This window comes from Lepisosteus oculatus, chromosome 6 (assembly GCF_040954835.1).
Source record: "Lepisosteus oculatus isolate fLepOcu1 chromosome 6, fLepOcu1.hap2, whole genome shotgun sequence".
NCBI lineage: Eukaryota > Metazoa > Chordata > Actinopteri > Semionotiformes > Lepisosteidae > Lepisosteus > Lepisosteus oculatus.
In genome coordinates this window covers 876,335-896,137 of record NC_090701.1, presented here as the reverse complement: position 1 = coordinate 896,137, position 19,803 = coordinate 876,335, and the positions used below count along the sequence as shown (strand labels likewise).

Here is a 19,803-nt window from a genome sequence, read left to right as displayed (position 1 = left end):
AGTCATGTGATACAATAAAAATGCCAGGTGCACAGATATTTAAGTTCAGTTAAACTTGCCAAAATGAGCTCATTAAGCATCCGTATAAATAGCCATTCAAATAGACATGATTTTAATTAACACAAGAGCTGTGAAAGCTGAGTAATGGTAATTGAATGAGTAATGAAGATCATCTGGTTGCTACTGGCATGATTGAAGGCAGCCTGACTGGGAGAGAAGTTGCCCAGAGAACGAGATGTTCTGCTTCATCAATTTGCAGACTAGTGCAGAGAAGCCGAACTGGCAGCGTGAGTCAGGCCAAGTCCTGGAAAGCAGAAAGCCACCACACTGGTACTGAACCTTCTGATCCATCTGAGTAATGATTTCAGACTGCAGTGCCTACAGCATGGGAAATTCCATTTCCCATGAAGATATAACCAGCACATCAGCAGAACAAATACATATCACTATTGTAATTAAATAATCTGTCTGCTCAGAGGCTATTTTGGAGTAACACACACCATACAACTGAGAAAAATGTTGACAAAGTTCAAGTGCAAGACAAAGTAGCCTAAACGCATAACCACACAGTGCTAGGATAAAATGGAACATTCAAAATGTTCTTATCTTTGTGGAAAATAAAACATTAGACACATTCAGCTTCCTGACCTCTTTTTTATTTTTTTAACATTCTTTTAAGTTTTCCACATTTCACAATTATGAGTGATTTACAAATGAGTCTGTCTAAACAGTTACGCTACAGAGCAGCACAGCCTCACGAAACTGCAAGGCATCGTGGATCTTGATTTCGGGCACTGTCTCAAGAGAGAATGATATTTTCAATAAAAATGCAAGTAAAGATATGATCTCAATAAAGAAAAATGGCTATTTCAGTGCAGCGTACTGCATACATAACAAGATGGACTGTAATAAAGAAATTTATCTTCTTTTTCTTGCTCTAACGCTGAATGGAAATCATGGAAATGTAATTCAATACCAGGCCAGGGGGTGCAGAACATATCAGATGGGAGAAGTGATGAAGACTAGGATCAGTGATGGCAGCAGACCTCTGCTGTTTTAGTTGTTGAGCTGTTATGGAAAGAAACATTTGGATATTTTAAAATGAGTAAATCATTAAATATTGTATGTGTTATTTAAAAAAACAAGCAAACTGCAATGCACAGCAAGCATGAGGTGCTTAAATGGGAGGCATTAGCAGTAAGTTGGATGGAAAAGAAATAGGGTCTTTGTTTCTGTTTGGACTCCTTTCCGTAGAATGTAATGGATGAAAAGAGGTCATATGGTACTGAAAATTTTTGAGAGAAAACAGGAAATTGCTCATTCATTTCTGATCCATTCATTTACTAAACTCAAAATGATCAGAATAGAAGCATGTGAAGGTTCCTGAACAATAGTTCTTCGAGTATGTTTTTGTATCAGTCAGTGGCTATGCATAACCTCACTCTCTGAAAGTGGAAGGACTCCAAAAGTGAACTCATTTAAAGAAATGATGGTTAAACTTGTGTGAAGGGCAGAGAAATCTTGAAGCAGCTATGCATTGCATTCCAGGTCCTTCTTATTTTTGTAAGCACATTATTCAGAAAGACATCAGGTATTTTTCTGATTCATGCCTCTAAAATTAAACTAGTCTTCCAATAGCAGTAAAATACACAGTTCTGCAATGTTGGAAAAAGATGTGTATTTTCATACTCCAGTCTGAGCATTTTTGGATCGCGTCTCCTTGTAGATATGTACAGTAGATACAGTATGTGAGGGCGCACACACGTTCATATCATTCTGTATGGCTTGCTCTTCAGAAGTGATTGGGAATCCCTCTACATGAACGTCTGCCACCCACATTGTTAAGATTTAGCAATTTGACTTTTTCTTACGTGTCAGTCAAGGAGTCACTTTGACAGATTTTCCTTTACTCGTATTTCAGATCGTTCCCTCCCTAAACTCTTCCCGCAAGAGCGCACCGGCGTCTCGGGAAGCGTGAGTTGGCATCCGGGAGTCCGGGAAGGCGAGAGGCCTGCAGCCGGTGCTGAGATGTGTTCTGTGCTTCTCCTTCCAGACCATCGAAAACTGTGTGTGCATCTTGAGGAACCTGTCGTATCGGCTCGCAGCAGAGACTTCTCAGGGACAGCAGATGGGCACGGACGAGCTTGACGGATTGCTCTGTGGCGATGCCAACGGCAAGGACGCGGAGAGCTCCGGGTGCTGGGGGAAGAAGAAGAAGAAAAAGAAGTCACAGGATCAGGTGGGACATGTGGCTGCAGCTGTTCGCAATTACTGGTGTTTTGTCGTTCTTGTACAGAGTGCAGAAAGGTCCCCCTCCGTGGATAATTAGGTATTTTACAAGGTTGATTTCTTGTCATTACAGGAACTAGATGTATCTACTGTAGGAAACAACAGAGAATCAAAATGACTCTTGTATGCAGTCAAGGGATCATACTGACAAAAGCCTCCATCTAATATTCATCTAAGACTGGCTTCTTAACAAAAAGTAATCACTTTGGGTTAGACAGCATGTCTCATTAACACATTAAATCCCTCTTTGGTCTTTTTCCGAGACATTTACCAAATTTATTTCTGAATCCAGTAACCTCAACTGTGATTCTCAAAGTGGATTGCATGTCTTCTGGTAGCTTTTGTTAAATTTTCTGTTCATACAAAGTGTTTATTGCAATGGAATGGCAAATCAAGTTCACATCTAAGAAACTTCTCATTTTTTTATTTAATTAGGTTTGTATGTATTTTTTGTGTTGCATTCTTAAAGAACTACTGCCATCTCATCTGCATTTTTTAATTTCCATGTGCTGAGGTACCATTAACCTAGAACTACCATGTGGAAAAACAGTATTTTCTGTTTGTGCAGAGCAGGGGAGGGGCTACATTGTTAGAAATGGCCAAGACTATTAGTATACTAGCAGCAATGTAGAAAGGAAACAGCAATGTGAGATCGTGAAAGTTATAAAAATAACGGGGAAATAAGCAGGACTACCTTTCTAAGCAAGACACAGCCAGGGTAACTGCAGAAAGGAAACACTCCTTAAAAAGAGAGGAATATGAATAATTCTGATAAATGTGTTTTTTTGACCCACAATAAAGTTTGTTTATGGTGGTTCATCTGGTGCCGGCATGGAACGTGGTGTTTGTTTTTGTGTATTCCACTCTGAAATTTGTAAATGCTCCTCAGCGCTGAGAGGCTCTCTGGGGAAATGTTATAAACGAACTCTGCAAGTGATATCATTTAAATAAAACAACACTGAGAGGGATGGCAAAGTGTTACACAGATAGAAACATTTTAGAAAAAATAATAAAATGAATTAATAACTTTCAATTCAAAATTGAACTTCAAAAAGGAATGCATTGCCTTAATGACTGTGGTCAAATACTTGTTCTCTCCCATGTTGAAATGACAGTATTCATTAAGTTAAAATCAGTCAAAGTACAAAATATGACGTGAAAGTTTGGTTATATGAAATATGAAAAGGTTTTATTGGTCACAGTAGCAAAAGGTAAGTTTTTCAATAGTCGAGCTTGAGAATACTTTTTCAGTCTTCTCAAGTTTTGAAGGACACAGTACAATATTGGAGTACTGTGTGCCCATTATCCATGATAAGAATATTTTAAAAACATCTAGTAATTTCCATAAAATTGATTACATTTCTATTTAGTTAGTGACCACACATACAGTATGACTCAGAATTCCCAACCACCCACATGAATGCTACATTTTAATTAGTTTGTGTCTCTGAAGCATTTCTACTGTACAGCAGCATCAAGTATACTTGACTTATTTTACAACATATACGTACATCAAGTATTTTCAGAAATATTTTCTTTGAGTTACTTTATCAGTTCAAACCCCAAAGTTGCTAAATTAGAGTGTTCATAAGCTAATAGATTCTGCACTTATTTTCTTGGAAATTTCAAAAACAAATTGTGGACATCCATTTTTGGTGGAAAGTGTGCTTGGATTTGTTTGTTTGAGAAATTAAAGCAAGTTGATGATTTGCTTCCTGTTTTATTAAAGGAAAACTTGAATACCCAGTATGCTTTGGTGATAATGGCACTATAGAGAGAGAGAGATTGCTCATTTTGAAAACAAAAATGTAGCACAACTTAATATTAATTACTCACAATGGTAAACAAAACATGTAGACTTGAAAAGGGTTCTTTTTTTCACCTCTGCAGTGTACGACAGTCAATCTCTACAAATGGGAAGGCTTGGAGAGATTTAATTTCATGCTTTCTGGAGATACATTCTTTATTCAGATGGTTACTTTTTATGAAACCTGAAAGAATAGTGAAAGAGGCATTTCCATAAAGGTCAGGCAAACTTGCTCTCGGAGAATGTCACTGGAATGTCTTCTAATCATTAACACACTAGAGAGTTTACCCTCTGCTGCTGCTCAGTTCCTAAGCATTATTCAGTTTTTTTTTATTATTTCAGCTTCTCCAAAGAGCACTCTTCCTTGACTGGTACTTTTAAGTTTGGCACTTTCTAGCTTCTAGTAGCAGCTGTAGAGGAAAAGGTTTTTAATTGTTGCATGGATCACTTCACATTGTCCTGCCTGACTTTGGATTTGATTGTGAACTTTAACTTTAGAGTTTTGCCATTGGTACTCCTTCTGTTAATGACAAAGACGCTCTGAGTGGTGCTCTGCAGCTGATACAAATGCTACCACCTTCAGAATAATTTCAGCACTCAAGAAAGCATACGTAAAGCATAAGAAACCAAAGTCTCCTGGTATTTTTTTGCTGCCATTTATGCCTTTTTCTTTTTGTTTTAATTTTGAATATTGTTATCAGGCCTGCATTGATGATAGCATGTATTTCCTGCACTCTTAATTGTAGTACATTTTGGTACTACACAGAATCCTGTCACTGCTGATGTGCAAGTGATTTCATTCTCTGGTAGGAGCCCCCTGGCCTGGGTGTGTCACGGTAAATATCAGGGGAAGGTGTTTGTTTCAAGGATGTCTGTGTCTTTCCACCAGAGCACGGTACATCGCCTGAATTACTGCAGTGCAGAAAGAGCATCAAAGTCCATTGCACACGTATTCAAAAACAGAGCGAAGCATGACTCTGTGTTTTGTTAATGTCAAAGTCATGCTTTTGGGTTTTATACATTTTACAGTTCAAGTGCTCTGCCAGCCAGCATGTGTCTCCAGCAGCATGCTTAGCTCCTCCTATCCTTACTTTCTGAAGGTAAAATGTGGGCTTTTAAGTGATTAAATCCTCACAGGCTTCACTGACCTGGTCAGATTCCCCTGGAATTCAGATTTAGAGCTTGGCTTCAATTAAAATGATCTCTACTAGGAAGTGTTCGTTTAAAAAAAAAAGTCAGAACGGTACAAAGCATGAATAGATAATTAATTGCATCTTTAACTGGATAATTCAGTTAAATGTCAGAGCCCATTACTGCAATTCTGCTTTGAATATAGGATGTTTGGTAGAGCTCTGATATCACTAACCCAATGGAATGTCTGAACTGCCCCCTTCAATGCCACATAAAGCAATTAGCTCTTCTGAAAGAGGACACCTGGGCCTTGAGGCAGCAACAGGGCCTATTTTCCCTTGAATCATTAATCAATGGAGAAGGGTCGGCTGCTTACCAAACAAGGCTGCAGTTTTTCTTCAGGGGACCTGATGTTTGTCAGCCTTAATTGACTGGAAGGGAATCCCTGCAGGTAGCGAAAGATTTGTCCATTATTTGTCCCTCAGTCCGCTTTTGAGTAGAGGGCATAAATCATTTCATGAGAAAACAAATGATGGCAGGCGTCCCTCAAAAACGGCAGGCTAATATTCATTTACCCTTTGATGAAGAAAAATGTCACGTTTAGCTTCGTTTAACTGTGGTAGAGTGTCGTCGGAGCTGAAATCATCAGTTTATTTCCTTGCTACACCCATGCCGTGAGGTCGAGGAGAGTGAGGCCCGGCAGACATGGACACACCCTGACCCCTGCTGTGGGTCAGGGTTTATATACCATACCTCATGCACACAGATTCCTTTTTACAGTGGCAAACATACTTCTGCAACTTTCCTGAAATTAGAGTAGACAAATCAGTGGAAGTGGTCTCCACTGCATCAAAGCCTCACAGTGAGTCACTGTTTCCTCCTGTGAAGAGAAATATAATTTAACAGTATATTCTGAACCTGGGGACTGGAAGACTAATAGTAAAAGAATTTCAGTTATATCTAAAACAATGCCGTCAGTTTGACGGGCGCGGTGCTATCAAGCCGAGGAGGGTGGCAGGCCTGTGTGGTATTGAAGACAGCCTCTCTGCCTCTGCTCGCTCTGCTCTCTGGGCTTCCAGTTCTGAAGGCATCTGTTTTCACATGTAGAACATAAGAGATGACATCAATTTCAGTAATTACATTTATTACCCGAAGGTAAAGGTAAATGATCCAAAAAGCATCTTCACTGGCAATTTTAAGTTCTTTATGTTGCAAAGCTCCCTGCCTAGAGTGCAAAGGCAGTCAGTACTGTTAATACCCTCGAATGGCTTCAGATGATTTGACTGGAGAGGGAAATGTGTTTTTTCGAAGCCTTTAGGCAGTTTCCATTGACTGCTAACAAAAATATAATACAAGATAGTATAGTTTAAATAGACTGTCAACTGTAGCAGTGTAATTTTGGATGTTTATTTTGAATTCTGCCAACAATTTTCAACTGCTTTGCGAAGCAAACACTTTTTCTCTGGTGCTGCTGAAGAAAGATATGAGATTCTCTGTTTTGTCCAAAACAAACATCATGTTTTATTTTCCCAAAATACCAATTTAGTGTTTTGTTAAATATTTTTGGGGATTGTTTGCTATAACATTGTTTCTGTTCTTAAATGACACTCGTATGGCAGTGGCTTTCTAACGTGACATTCTAACTAAAAGCTTCACAGTGAGTCACTGTTTCTACTGTAAACTGAAATGTAATTTAACAGTAAATTCTTTAGCTTCAGTCTGAATGAATAATAGTGAAGGAATTTCAGTTACATATGATTTGGTATCATCTACAAAGTTGACAAATTTCTTAATTATACAAGTGTCTGGATTATTGCTTTCTGAGGAATAAGGTCCAGAGAAGAGCTGTTGTCTTTTCTGAACCTGCTGCCCTCTTACAATATAAATTAAGGGTGGTCCTAGTACAGTTCCTTGTGGCATTCCTCTAATTACTGTACATCACCCTGATTGGGGCGTTTACCCCTTGAAGGAACCAGCGGTGAGCAGTGCCAGGAGTTCCGAGGCCAGTGAGTGTTGACAGGAGAGCTCACCCACAGAGTCAGGGAGTTCAGGGATTAAGACAGAACAGGGAAACAGCTCGAGTGCCAAGAATTACTGCCTCTGTTGTGTGTTCTGGGTGAAAGCCAAACTGGAGGGAGTCAAGCACCAAGCGCTGCATGGGGAATAATGTATTGATTGTAATTATATAATAAAAACGGTAATGAAATTCACACATCTCAGTAATGTATAAGGAGATGTATTTCAACTCATCTTAGATAATTAAAGATTCAGCCAAACTAGCAGGTTTATTTTTTCTGGACATTTCAGTTTCTGAAAATGCTTTATTCACAGACAAGACTTATTGAATTGGGGCCAGAAGCACTCATTTCCTCTCCAGTATTTAACTGAAGAAAATTGCACATCCTAAGTTCAGAGCAAGTAGCTTTATAGTGACTCATTAAACATTGACAGAAAAATAAAAAGCCTGAACCAGCAAAGGATAAGAGAAAGGGATTGTGCTGTGATATCACACAAGTGAGCTCTTACCTGAGAATGGGTCGCTGAGTGAACACAGTAGCATCACAATTAATTTGGTCTCGTATCAACTGGTATTGTTTCTTCCTGAGTGATTCTATGTTTTAACAATTTGTTTGGAAGTTTAAAGACAACAGTAATCTAGCTTTTGCGCCCAGGGGATGAATGCTACACAGTTTTGAACAATAAGGATCTGGAGTGCAAAATAGTAATGGTAAACAATTTTAAAGGAAAATGTGTAGACACTGGCAGCTGCAGCTTGGTTTGCCTGCCCTTAAATTGATGTGATGTTTTTGCCTCGGTCATTTTAAATAAGACACATTCAATTTTAAACTCAAAATTCCCATCAATTTGCGCAGGTGTGAGCAAGCTGCGTGTCACTTCTCATTCATCTCACATGAACTGTAGATCCCCATGGTAGTACTGCAGCTTCTTTGGGAAGAGTTGGTCTTATCTTTTGTAATGTTTGCTTGGTTTCAAATTGTCTAGGTCATGCACTTATAAGTGTATTTAATTTGCTTTGTTTTTTTATCTGAGTTCCTGCCTGTAATTCCAGTTGCCCCAGAGAAACTATTTCTTCCACTAAAAAGCTGGGTAAAAGAAAATAATCTTTCCTCTTTCGTTCTTTATCATGTAACCAAGCAGAGCTCAGCATTTTTACCTTTGTGTGGTCCGTATCTCGTTCATTTCTCCACTTTTGTAGGATATGAGGTCTAAAGTGGGAAAAGCACAGCGCTCTCATCTGCAGTGTGCGTGTGGTGCTCACAGCTCACGAAGACTGTGGGGCCGCGCCGTCCTGCCTGCCCGTGCTCCAACCCTTCTCTTTCTCTCGCAGTGGGACGGGGTCGGCCCTTTGCCCGAGACGGCGGAGCCCCCGAAAGGCATCCAGATGCTCTGGCACCCGTCCATCGTCAAACCCTACCTCACTCTGCTCTCCGAGTGCTCCAACCCCGACACGCTGGAAGGCGCCGCCGGGGCCCTCCAGAACCTGGCCGCGGGCAGCTGGAAGGTGAGGCCGGCCGTCGGGACCTGCACACACGTCCACCCAGCCCAGCTCAGGCCGGCTGCCCACTGCCGCTCAGAGAGAACTAGGGCTACTGGGGGCTGCACACTAATATTCTCACTTCATTTGTAGGAAAGCGACTGGGGACAAAACAGCCTTTAAAAGAACCACTGTATTGAAAGGATGAGATTGGGGTTTGGTACGAGCCACGTGATGGCAAAAAATCTTTTTTGTCTTTTCTCTGAAAAATGATAATAACCTGTCATTTCTGATTTCTTAACATTTTACAGCTAATTCTTTGCTTTCCAGCCTGTAGTGAACCTCACTGAAATGGAACAAGTGACCAGGGTTAAACAGCTTTGGCTTCCTGTCCTGGTGCAGTAGGCAAGCATGAAGCAGGCGTCTTACAGAGCGACTGCTTTCCCCATCTGTGTTGTGATGCTGCTGTGAACACAAAGCGGGGCATATGGACGTACTGCAGAAATTAAATCTAGACTTTTCAGTTCTTTCAGGCAGCTGATCCATATCCTAATTACCCATCTTCAGATTCCACAGCTGCATAGATTCTCTGGCGAGCAATAGAGCTGTAATTTGTCATTATTGAACGTGAAGGAAAATCATATTGCTGGAGAAATGAATCAAGACTGAAAAAAGAAGCACCAATCAGTGTATTGCAGTGTATTCAAAATCTATGAAAAGAGTTATTGAAAGCTCAGCTGCACAATATTAAGGAAGCCTCTTGATTTGTTAAGTGTCTGCAATGCAATTCCCTTTTACGAACGTTGAACTTTAGTGGTACTTTCAGACATCGCTGTCATCCCCCATGACATCTCCAGTGCTCTGGTGTGCTGCGTGTTTGGGGCTGTGGTACAGTACAGAGTGCTGGAGAACTTGATGTAACTCTGCTTTCTCTTTTTATATGCAGAAAAAGTGTCACAAGAACATCACAAAAATGTAAAGGTTATGTAAAATCACTCCTAAAATAATCTTTATACGTGTTGATGTAAATAATTTGCCATTTAGATGGCACTTAGCCTGTAGGATTATTTATAAATCAGCAGCTGGTTTGGTGTTTCACCCAAGAGATGCACATCAGGAAAGAGCAGTAACTTGCTCAGGGTGAAACACGATGTACTGTATCAATCGTTTGGTGCAGAATGCAAATGTTCAAACCATCATGTACATTATCAGTAAATACCGTGGTGCTTCTGTGCTCTGGCTAAACTGCAACTGAAGCATAATCCTGTGTTATACAGGAGGAGGGCAGTTTAGGGTCAGTGTGACATTACTATGAGCTGCTGACTCACAAGCAGTATTAATTACATTACCTACAGCTCAGAATGCTGGCATCAGATAATTTATTCATATGCATATTGCACAAATGTTCAAGTACCAGAGATCTGGATATATTTCCACTCATTAAAAACATAAAACATAAGGGAAGAAAGAACAGTGATAATTCATTGAAAAGCACTTAGGAATGAAGTTCACTGTTACAGTGCATAGTTCTTTCATGCCATGCTGTAAATAACTTCTTGGAAAAATTCTAGGACAGACAGGACACAGTAGTTTTCAATACGCTTTTATCTTCTCAGATGTTTTCTAAGTGAATTGAAAACAATAAAAGTGTAGTTCTTATGATCCCTACCTGCCCGAGTGTTGAAAGCAATGATAAAGCTTGTGGACAGAGATGGAAAACTGCAACTTTAACATTTTAATGTGGATCTACACAAAATAATAGAAAGGTTTAATGATTACTATTTGTTAGAGGCCATGTTCACAAATGTCCTTTTTTAGCACCATATAGCCCTTCATATTACAGAGAAAAAACAACCCTGTTTTTCCTCCCCTGAATAGGTACTGATACACTTTTTGAGAAAAAATCCCTGCCTTTGCTACAACTCTTACAACATTCTAATTCACCAGTGGTGTTCTGGACGGTCAGTAGCCCCCTTTTAGGTTTAAAGCTGCATTCTCAACTAAATCACCACAGAAGATAAATTTGAAAATCGTAATGTGTTCATTGGAAAAGGGGTCAATTCTATTCAATATCAATACTAAATTATTATTTGTTCATCCTTCCCTTTTCCCTAGATTATTTTATCAATTTGTAATTGCATTGATATTGTGTCTGCAGTCTGACTATTGAGCTGCATTTCGCAGTATGTCAGTGGAGGTGTGCTTTCGCATGGCAATTTACGATTCTGCTGCCTTATTTCAAACAAATAAGGCAAACCATTTTCATCTACAGTAGGTCCCAGGTTAATGCAGTGATGTTTTACCCAGGAAGGGCCACAAGCTTTAAAGGCCATGACTCATTCCTTGCTCTATACGGCCAGGAGAGCCTGCATGAGGAAGGGGGATGCTTATTTACACCTCTCCCCACGTGGCGCCATCTGTCAGTCCGGTCACGCTGCAGTGCCTGTGGAACGAGCGAACCTGCGGCCGCCTGAGACTGACCTTCATGAAGGCAGTGCTGCTGCCTCGCTGCACTAAGAACAGGCAGAGGCACCGCCTGTATGACAGGAATCAGTGCCATCTTAAACAGCTTCCATCTCTCACAAGCGCATCAGGAAAGACTGGTTAGGCGAGCATCCTGACCACACAGACCCAGAGTTAGCACAGAAACTCTCAACAGCTCCACTGAACATGAGCACAGCTTCCATGTGTGACTGTGTTGTGACAGAGGCTCTTCAGACCTGGTATTTTTCTTTGGAGTCTCAATGTATGTCCCTCAAGTTTGTTTTTTTTAAACGAAAGGGCAATATGATTAAACTGTCCTGAAGTAATACTTATGTGGCTCAAAGTCATGATTCTCTGCCTTTCCTTGGCTGCCTGGATTTTAACTGTAAAAATTCATAATGGATGAAACCCTTCCCATCGTATTGGACTAACCAGCAAATGGGGAAATTGTGAAGCTAGAGCTGTTTGTGTTGTCTTATAAGTACAAGATTACTTGAAACTACAGAGGCCCTGAAGTCATTTATTCTGCTAGTCAGGGCGGGGGTGCCAGGCAATACCATCAGCATAAGGCAATTAAAAGATGAAGAGAGAGCATGAATAAGTGACAGCAGGAGGTGGGATGTGCATGTGGAGGGTAGTGCGGGCTTGTCAGGTCCTCCCTCACATTTCAGCAAACACCCTAACACTTCTGTTGAAATCAGGGGTGACATCACCCAAACACAGGTGCTGACAGTATAGGGGTCAGCCCAGGTGAGGTCCCCAGTCGCTGCTTGACCCCTCTGAAATCAATAAAGCACATGTGACTGAAGGAGGTGCAATAAAAGATCCTGCACTCCACCCCACCATCCTGCATAACTAAATAATACTTGAACTCATTCTCATTTTTAACTTGGTCCTGAATTGAAAATTCAAACTGAACAAAAAATAAAATGTGTGGGCAAATTGCATAAAAACATCATTTTTAATTAACATATATTAAAAAGTATTGTTCGTTTTTCTCATCTTCAGATTCTCTGGAGCCATCTGTGATTTAAAACATGACTTCTTCTGCCTCTTCTCTCGTCTCTTCTCCTCTCCTCTGCTCTGCTCTGCTCTGCTCTCCTCTCCTGTCCTGTCTTCTGCTCTCCTCTCCTCAGTGGTCTGTGTACATCCGGGCAGCGGTTCGGAAGGAGAAAGGTCTGCCCATCCTGGTGGAGCTGCTCCGGATCGACAACGACCGGGTGGTGTGTGCAGTCGCTACAGCTTTAAGAAACATGGCCTTAGATGTGAGAAACAAAGAACTTATTGGTAAGCTTCTGGTTCTTCCTGCGGCTGGTTTCATGAAATACAGACAGAACGTGTAAATTATGCACTGAGGCACTGCTCGAAATCAGTCTCATGCCTTTGACTCTGTGGTTATCATGATCGGGAGCCCAGTTCTTGCTCAGTCCTAAAATAGCTATTTTTTTAAATTATAAGAGAAAAGCTTATGCACCTCAGTAACAATGCAACATTATTTCATCTCTCTTTCGCCTGCTGGTTAATGCTGCTGAGGAAAGAGGAAGAAATCCTCACAATCAAGCCTGAAGTCACATTTCTGGGTGAAAAGAGGTTCTCAAATAAAACCCTTATATAAACACAGGCCTAGCTGTTTGAAATTCTCTCCATGAAGCTGCGAACAGACTATTGATCTTTTTCTTATAAACTTGGTTTCCTGGTGGGTCTTTCCATCTCCATGGCAACTGCCTCCCCCTTTTACAGGCAAACTGTTTCAGTGCTGATCTGACCTGACGAAACTTTCAGAGCATCCTGGATTTCCTCAAACTCTTCCTGTTGTGAAAATGACCCAAACTGATGTACTGAAACGTCTTCCAATAATTGCATCCAGTGTGTAAATATATGTTAATATCTTTGAACTGTTGTATTCTTATTGTTTAAAATAGATTTTCCATAAAGTTTAAGGAAAAGGTATTTGTTTTCCAAAGGCTGGGTAAACTACTCATTCCATTCTACATTACAGACAGTCATGAGACACGCACACTGCCTGCTGTCCTCTGTGCAAAAGAGGTTTTAAAGGCATAAAATCTCTCTTTTATTATTATTTTGTAGTTCATCCTTCTTACTTTCTCTCTTCAGCAGATACTGAGAGTTGTTTAGAAAAAAGATGAGCGCATGTTAAGCACATGTAAACAGGACATGTGTGCATTTCAGATATCTTGTCTCGGCCCTTGGGACAGTTCAATATTACCAGCCACTGCATTCGCCTGGCTGCTATTGCAACTGGTGTTGGAGAACCAATAGGTGGTGCTCTACCCTATAGACCAGAGTTTCTTAAGAGCAGTGGTCCAGTATGAGGATGGTGCTGTGCTATAGACGGCATCACCTTTTGGATGAGAAGTTAAAACAAGGTCCAGACTAGCCCGTCATTTATAGTCCCGTGGTACTTTTCAAAAGAGTGGAGTCTCCTCCTTTGATAAAACACTTTGGGATCCTTTGGGGTAAATAGGGCTATTATAAAACCTCCGAAAAGCACAGATATTTAACAAAAAAGATTAATCCAGCTGGAGCTGCGCTGTACTGTATCTGTATTTCTGAATTCTACAATGCTGTGAGGACTATGTTTTATAGTTTATGGTGGTGCCTGGTGAAGAACATGTATTTCCCAACTGTATTAGAAGGAATTAAGGTGCTTTTAATGTAAAAACATACCAGTGCTTAACATTTTTTTTTTGCTTTTTTAGAACAGTATACACCTAATTTTCTCACATCAATGAGTAATTATCATTAAAGAGAGAGTTAGGTTAATCATATGATTCAAATTGTGCTTGTTCGGGTACATTTTAACTCAGATGTGTTATTTTCTTTATGATTTCACCAATAACCTCTTCTCAGCATATTGGAACTTCAAAGCTTAATGAAACTATTTAAAAGGAAAGAAAAGTGCCCTTTTGTGTGCTTTAAATGAACCAGAATTGATCTAAGATTAACATTCTGAGGCCCATTACTTCCACATCCTTGAAGCCAATAAAATATTGTCTCTTCTTATAAGGTGATTTCAGCCTGAAGAAACTACCATAAAAAGTGAAAAGACCCAGAGACTTAAAATGTCTTTACAAAAACGCAGCCAGGATTTTCTCTCAGAGATTATAGAACATTCGGGGAATATGGATGATTGTGTTTAAAATGCGTTAATTATTTCAGCTTCCCTTGAGTTTATTTGTGCACGCTTATATTAAAAAACATATTGCTTTTCCACGTAGTAATTGCAGAATTTATTCAGGTGCTTTCAACAGATGAAAAAGTTACTGACACCGCAAATAGTTTAAATGAAATCCAATTGATTTACTTTGACATAATCCGTTCCGCACTTCATGTTATCTGGAACAGCACAAAAGGCCTCTGACGGTAATCTTTCATTGCGCAGAGCTCTGAGCTCCGAGCTCACACAAGCCCTGTCTCAGCACAGACTGGAGCTGGGATACCTGGAGCTCCAGCCCCGGGGCTGGGCCCGGGTCTCCTCTCCTTGTCGTTGTCTCTTGGCCTCGTCCCTCAGTGTGGAGGAGGTTCAATGCATCAGATAAGGTCTCAGATGTGGGGAAAAAATTGGGAAATACTTGGAATTCTGGTAACATTTGCCAACACTTTTGATGTGCAGCACACTATCCGGAACATTTTGATTTTACTTTTATTCCTATTTCTAGAGGACCTGTGTAGAGTACCTCCTCAGCCCTAGTATTCTGACACATTGTAATTATTTATAGTATTTAATTATGGACTTGAAACTCAACAGGCTCATTATCTTGTTTCCCCCCTTATAATTACAGACTCTTCATTTTGTATGAATATAAGAAGTCAGTTTTTATATAGTAAGTTTTCATTTTCCTACAAATTTAACCTTTTGCTTTAAGTAAGTAATAATAATAATAATAATAATAATAATAAGTTAGTAAAAAACAATTTCAGTCCTCCGTGAGATAAGTGTTGGTTATCTGCTCCTGGGGGGGGGGGTGACATCGCCTGCAGTACCAGACTTGTCCACACGGAGGTGGGCAGCGGGACTCCACTGTGTAACCACAGGCTCTGGGCGGAGCCGAGACACGATTGCCACCTTCCCCACGCGGCCAACAGCAGCAGCTCTAGATTAAACCCCGATAACAACCTCCCATCTAATGGGACCGAAGCGACCTGCGTTTGCTGCCCGACAGGGCCACTTGAGCCCTTGGTGAGGATTCAGGATTTGGCCATGATGAGGCCACAAGCACTGCGAACTGCAGCCTTCCAGCTGCCTGTAGGCTGCTCGTTCGCGTACCGGCCTGTTCCAGGTCCATTGACAGCGTCTGCTGTAGCTGTGGCACACTTGCCTTCAGGAGCCGCCATGGAGTGAAAACAAGAGTCACTGCTGTCACTCCCAGGCACCTGACACTTGAGAACCGGCTGCTAGGATGCCTTTGACACCACACGAACCAGCTGCTCTGACATCCCAGGGCCCAGGCTGTTCCCTGTTCTCCCCAGCCCATCTCCCCGATGAGAGGGTTTACAGCTCGGGGATGTGCACACCTCACCTGCGGTCTGCTTGTAGCCTTCCTTATGCACGCGTAGCAGAGCTGGTTGCAGCGCGGTGACGTCACCACCCTCCCCGCGTATGGCAGGGACCTCAGCCGCCCAGGCTGGGGGGGAGGTCTCCTTTAGCTCCTTTAGCTGGTTCTCTGTTGCGTGGCGGCGGAGACCCGGGTCTGCACCCAGGTAGCGAGGGTCGAACCGGCGGGGCGGAGCGGCGAGGGCGCGACCCTGCGCAGGACCGCGACGGTCACACACGGTGACACCGCATGGCGTCCCATGAGATCCGTGCTCTGCTACAGGTCATCGTGCACCTCTCACCAGTTCAGAAACCGTAAGGGCAAACGTGTTCTGTGCACACCAGAAAATCCCCCAAGCGTCTGTTCCTCTTGCAGATGAGCAACATGAGCATCTGCTGCATGACGCATGATGCAACGAAGAGGATGCCATTGCATTCTAATTGTCTTTCAGTATAGTCCAGGGAATTCTGGTGATCTGGAGTATAAACTGTATGCACCGTAGCGGATTCCCCACTGGATGTTGGAGACACTGGGACTAGAGTGTCTGCCCGTTCCCGAACGCAGTGTGACCTGGGGAGGATCAGCACATCGCCCTGGTAACGGGGGACTGGACAGGCAGCAGTTCAGTGGCCAGGGCAGAATTCCCCGACTAGAGAAACTCAGTCCTCAGAGTTGATCAGTATGTTTTGGGGACAGACTTGACTGTACTATAAGAAGACGTTGGAAGTACTTTCTCTACAAAGCACTTCCTGCAAAGAAAATGTCATGCTACTATATTACTGTACATAATGTATATATTAAAACTCTTATCAGCAGTGACATAAATTTTGCTTTGCAAAAACTGCTGAAAGAATCATTTTTATTTTTAAAATAATGGCTCATTCTACAGTACATGTGTTCTGGGATAACATGTAAAGTTTGATTAAATCATTGTGCAAGAATGAAGAAATCAGACAAACCTGCAAAATAATTATATTTTGTATTTTTAAAATCATCAGCCACCCTCTATTCTTTCATCACAACCATAAGGTGTTTTTTCTTTAATTTAAGCTGAAGTGCTGCTCACAAAAGGATTTTAAATCTTGAGTTTTTAATTTCCACTCTTTGATCTCTAGTGGCTGACATCAAAGGAACTAATTGATACAGCTATTAGAAGACTGTAATTCAGATGACAAACTTTCACAATGTGCCCAGAACAAAGCATGGAATTTAGGATTTATTGTAATTCCCAAACAATTGTTCATACTTTTTTTTTCAAAAGCAGCCTTGTATATTGGAAGGGGAATACAAACGACAGCTTGAAGCTTTTAATTTACATGGAGAACCTGACCCTTGCTATTCTCCTTTTAATCTGCACTGTTCTCTGAAAAAATCCACGTTCTTATCAGATATTCCTGCGGCAGTCTTTGTGGAGTGGGATTTCCAGATTTGAGCGCGGATGCCTCAGACTCCACAGCCTCCGGTGTGATTACTGGGAATTAGTGAAAATGGGGATGATCCCTCCTCACATTAATCAAGGGACTAGAGCTCAGCTTGGCAAGGATGGAGTGTACAGGTGTGAAAATCTAACACCCAGGGAAAGGAAAGGACCTGACATTGTTTCACCTTGTTTAGCGATGTGTTCAGCTCCAGCTCCACTTAAACCGGGGACATGGAAAGCAGGTCTTTTTAAAACGCCTTAGCATTTATAATACTCGTACCGGATACATAAACACTAGAAACACGCTGTATTTCTGACATCCCTCTCGGTATGAAAGTGATAAGAGTGGCTTACTTTAGCATGCTGTCTAGGGGAAAAAATACCCAGGTAGCCGCAAATTCAATTTTCATGGGATTTGCAATTTTAATTTTTGTGATGGCAGATACCACCTGCATGGATCATCAAACAAAGCTAAAATGCACCTCAAAACATCTTTCCTCTGCTGTTTCCTGCTTTGCATTCCTGCAAAGTCAATCCCAAACTGTAAATCCTTACCATAGTGTAGTGCTGAACGTCTAAGTCTTGCTGTCAGTATTTGCCATGTGCATTTCTGCTCCTGGAAAGTGGTGCTTTGCACTTGCCTGAACTGAATTTCATTTTCTAAATGTCCTTCCCGGCCTCCAATGTCTACTGATGTTTTCTAGGCATCGAAGTCTGGATCAGTCTCCACTCTGCTGTTGCTGCTGATGCTAGTAGTACAGTACATCCAGTAGTACTCCTATGATGTTGGTGAAGTCGTGTTGAGTGCCTTTCTGTGGAGTAGAAGTCAATTTAGCTTTCCAGGAAGCTCCTAGTGTTGGTCCTACGAGATGTCCACTGTCTGAGAGATCTGTCATGTCGCCCAGCATTGCAATTGATTTTCTGACACATTAAACTAAGTTTTCAGGGAAGCGCTTGGTCGGAGCTGTCACAGACAAGCTGGAAAAGAAAACTCAGGGACTTTGAAATGTTGAATTTTAAAATGTTTCATTACATTCTTTTGACACGTACTGTAGCACTGCATGTCTCCAGTGTTTCTGGGCTTCAGAACTTCAGTCTCTATTTGAAATATGTCCCTTGTAAAACAGAAGATCATTAAAGAGCACCTTACTTGCTTCCTACAGTATAAGACGTAATGAGGATACTAGGTGGTTGCAAAGTTGTCTATGTTTTCTCTTCTTTCAGAGACTGCTGTCAATTTGTTTATTTTTGGTCCTCCTTGTGCCTCAACTGGACACGTCTCCAGGCATCAGTTTACAGCAGTGCTGGTCAAGAGGAAAAAATAAATATGCGCAAAAACATATTTTCATTGTTTTCATTGGTTATTTAGTGCACACAATACTTCAATAAAATTGAACGAATGGAAGAAATATCATTTAAGCCAGTCTCTAACTTCCATTTATTTTCTTTGCATGTAGAAAGATTTTATGTCAACTCTGTTAAAATTTTTGTTAATTTACTTTTTTAATACTATCTTTAAAGTTTGTTTTATCAGTTTTATCAGGAATGACCCAATTTTTAAATAGCCTAATTAAATATGCTTTTAACAAGAGACAAATCATTTAACCTTTCTTGTCATTTGGAGGAGTTTGATCTCTTTCAATCAGATTTCTATCTCTACCTTTTATGTTTGATCTTAGCAAGACAAGTGAGAAGTGTGCCCTGGCACATAAATTGTGTTTTCTGCAGATCTTAATGCAGAAAACACAATTTATGTTCAATTAATTTACTTCATAGAACCAGGCTCTTGCCCAAAAATTAAATTAACATTCCTTGTTTCATTATCAACACCAACAGCAACATCTTGCAAGGCAAGGCTAGTGAGCACACAAATGCAATTAAAGAACCTTTGCCATACCTAACACAACTGCAGGGTGTTTACAGAAACTGGGATGAAATTTACAGGAGGAAAACAGTGCAGAGGATCTTTTAAGGATTACATGCAAAGTGTTTCTTAGGAGTAGCAGATAAGCAATGTGGTCTGTGTTTTTGTAGATGGTGCAATGATTTTGCTAAGCTTTGGGGACCTAGTGGTTTGAATGTGGCTGTAATTTTCCCCCCTTGCCCATGGTGAGAACAAGCCTCACTCTTCTTAAAAGCCAGATTCAGTGGAAGAGAGTCCGGCGAGGTTTTCACGGTAGCTTGGTCTAATAAAATCTGGTGTCTGCTGGCCACGTGCCAGGTTATGTTTTGCTAGGGGGTGCTAATATTTCTTTTGGAGCATTATTGTCCGAATTCTCGTGGCTCATTTTCTGCAATACAGTCCAAGAGGGCCCCACATGTGCCTGTGGAGGGGCTCAATCGGCACCCGTTTTGATCTTTTCAATCAGTGCTGAATCTGAACCTGGAGGTGGAGGGATGGCACTGCACCTAAAGTGTAGGCCTGGGGGTCAGTTGATGTCTATGGGTCTTGTAGCACAGCGGGTTCAAAATCTTCCTATTGAGTTACTTTAAAATTCATGTGAAAAGCGACTAGCGTATTTTTAAACCTGTCCTCATCAGAATTACTCTGGTTTTTGTTAAAGTGTCCTGTACATGTTTCAGAAGGTCTCCTTCCCTGCTCACTGTCACTCTCCTCTTT

General features: G+C 41.2%; 1 protein-coding gene across 5 annotated transcripts in view; it reads left to right on the top strand.

Annotated features, from left to right (window-relative positions):
- Nucleotides 1-19,803, top strand: part of ctnnd2a (catenin (cadherin-associated protein), delta 2a) — a 302,050-nt gene that overhangs the window by 246,524 nt on the left and 35,723 nt on the right. For all 5 annotated transcript variants that reach the window (XM_015354990.2, XM_015354991.2, XM_015354992.2 and 2 more), the window contains 3 exons: nucleotides 2,054-2,239; nucleotides 8,577-8,750; nucleotides 12,344-12,494. In XM_015354990.2, coding sequence (XP_015210476.1) covers nucleotides 2,054-2,239; nucleotides 8,577-8,750; nucleotides 12,344-12,494 — 511 coding nt within the window. The remainder of the gene's footprint in view (nucleotides 1-2,053; nucleotides 2,240-8,576; nucleotides 8,751-12,343; nucleotides 12,495-19,803) is intronic.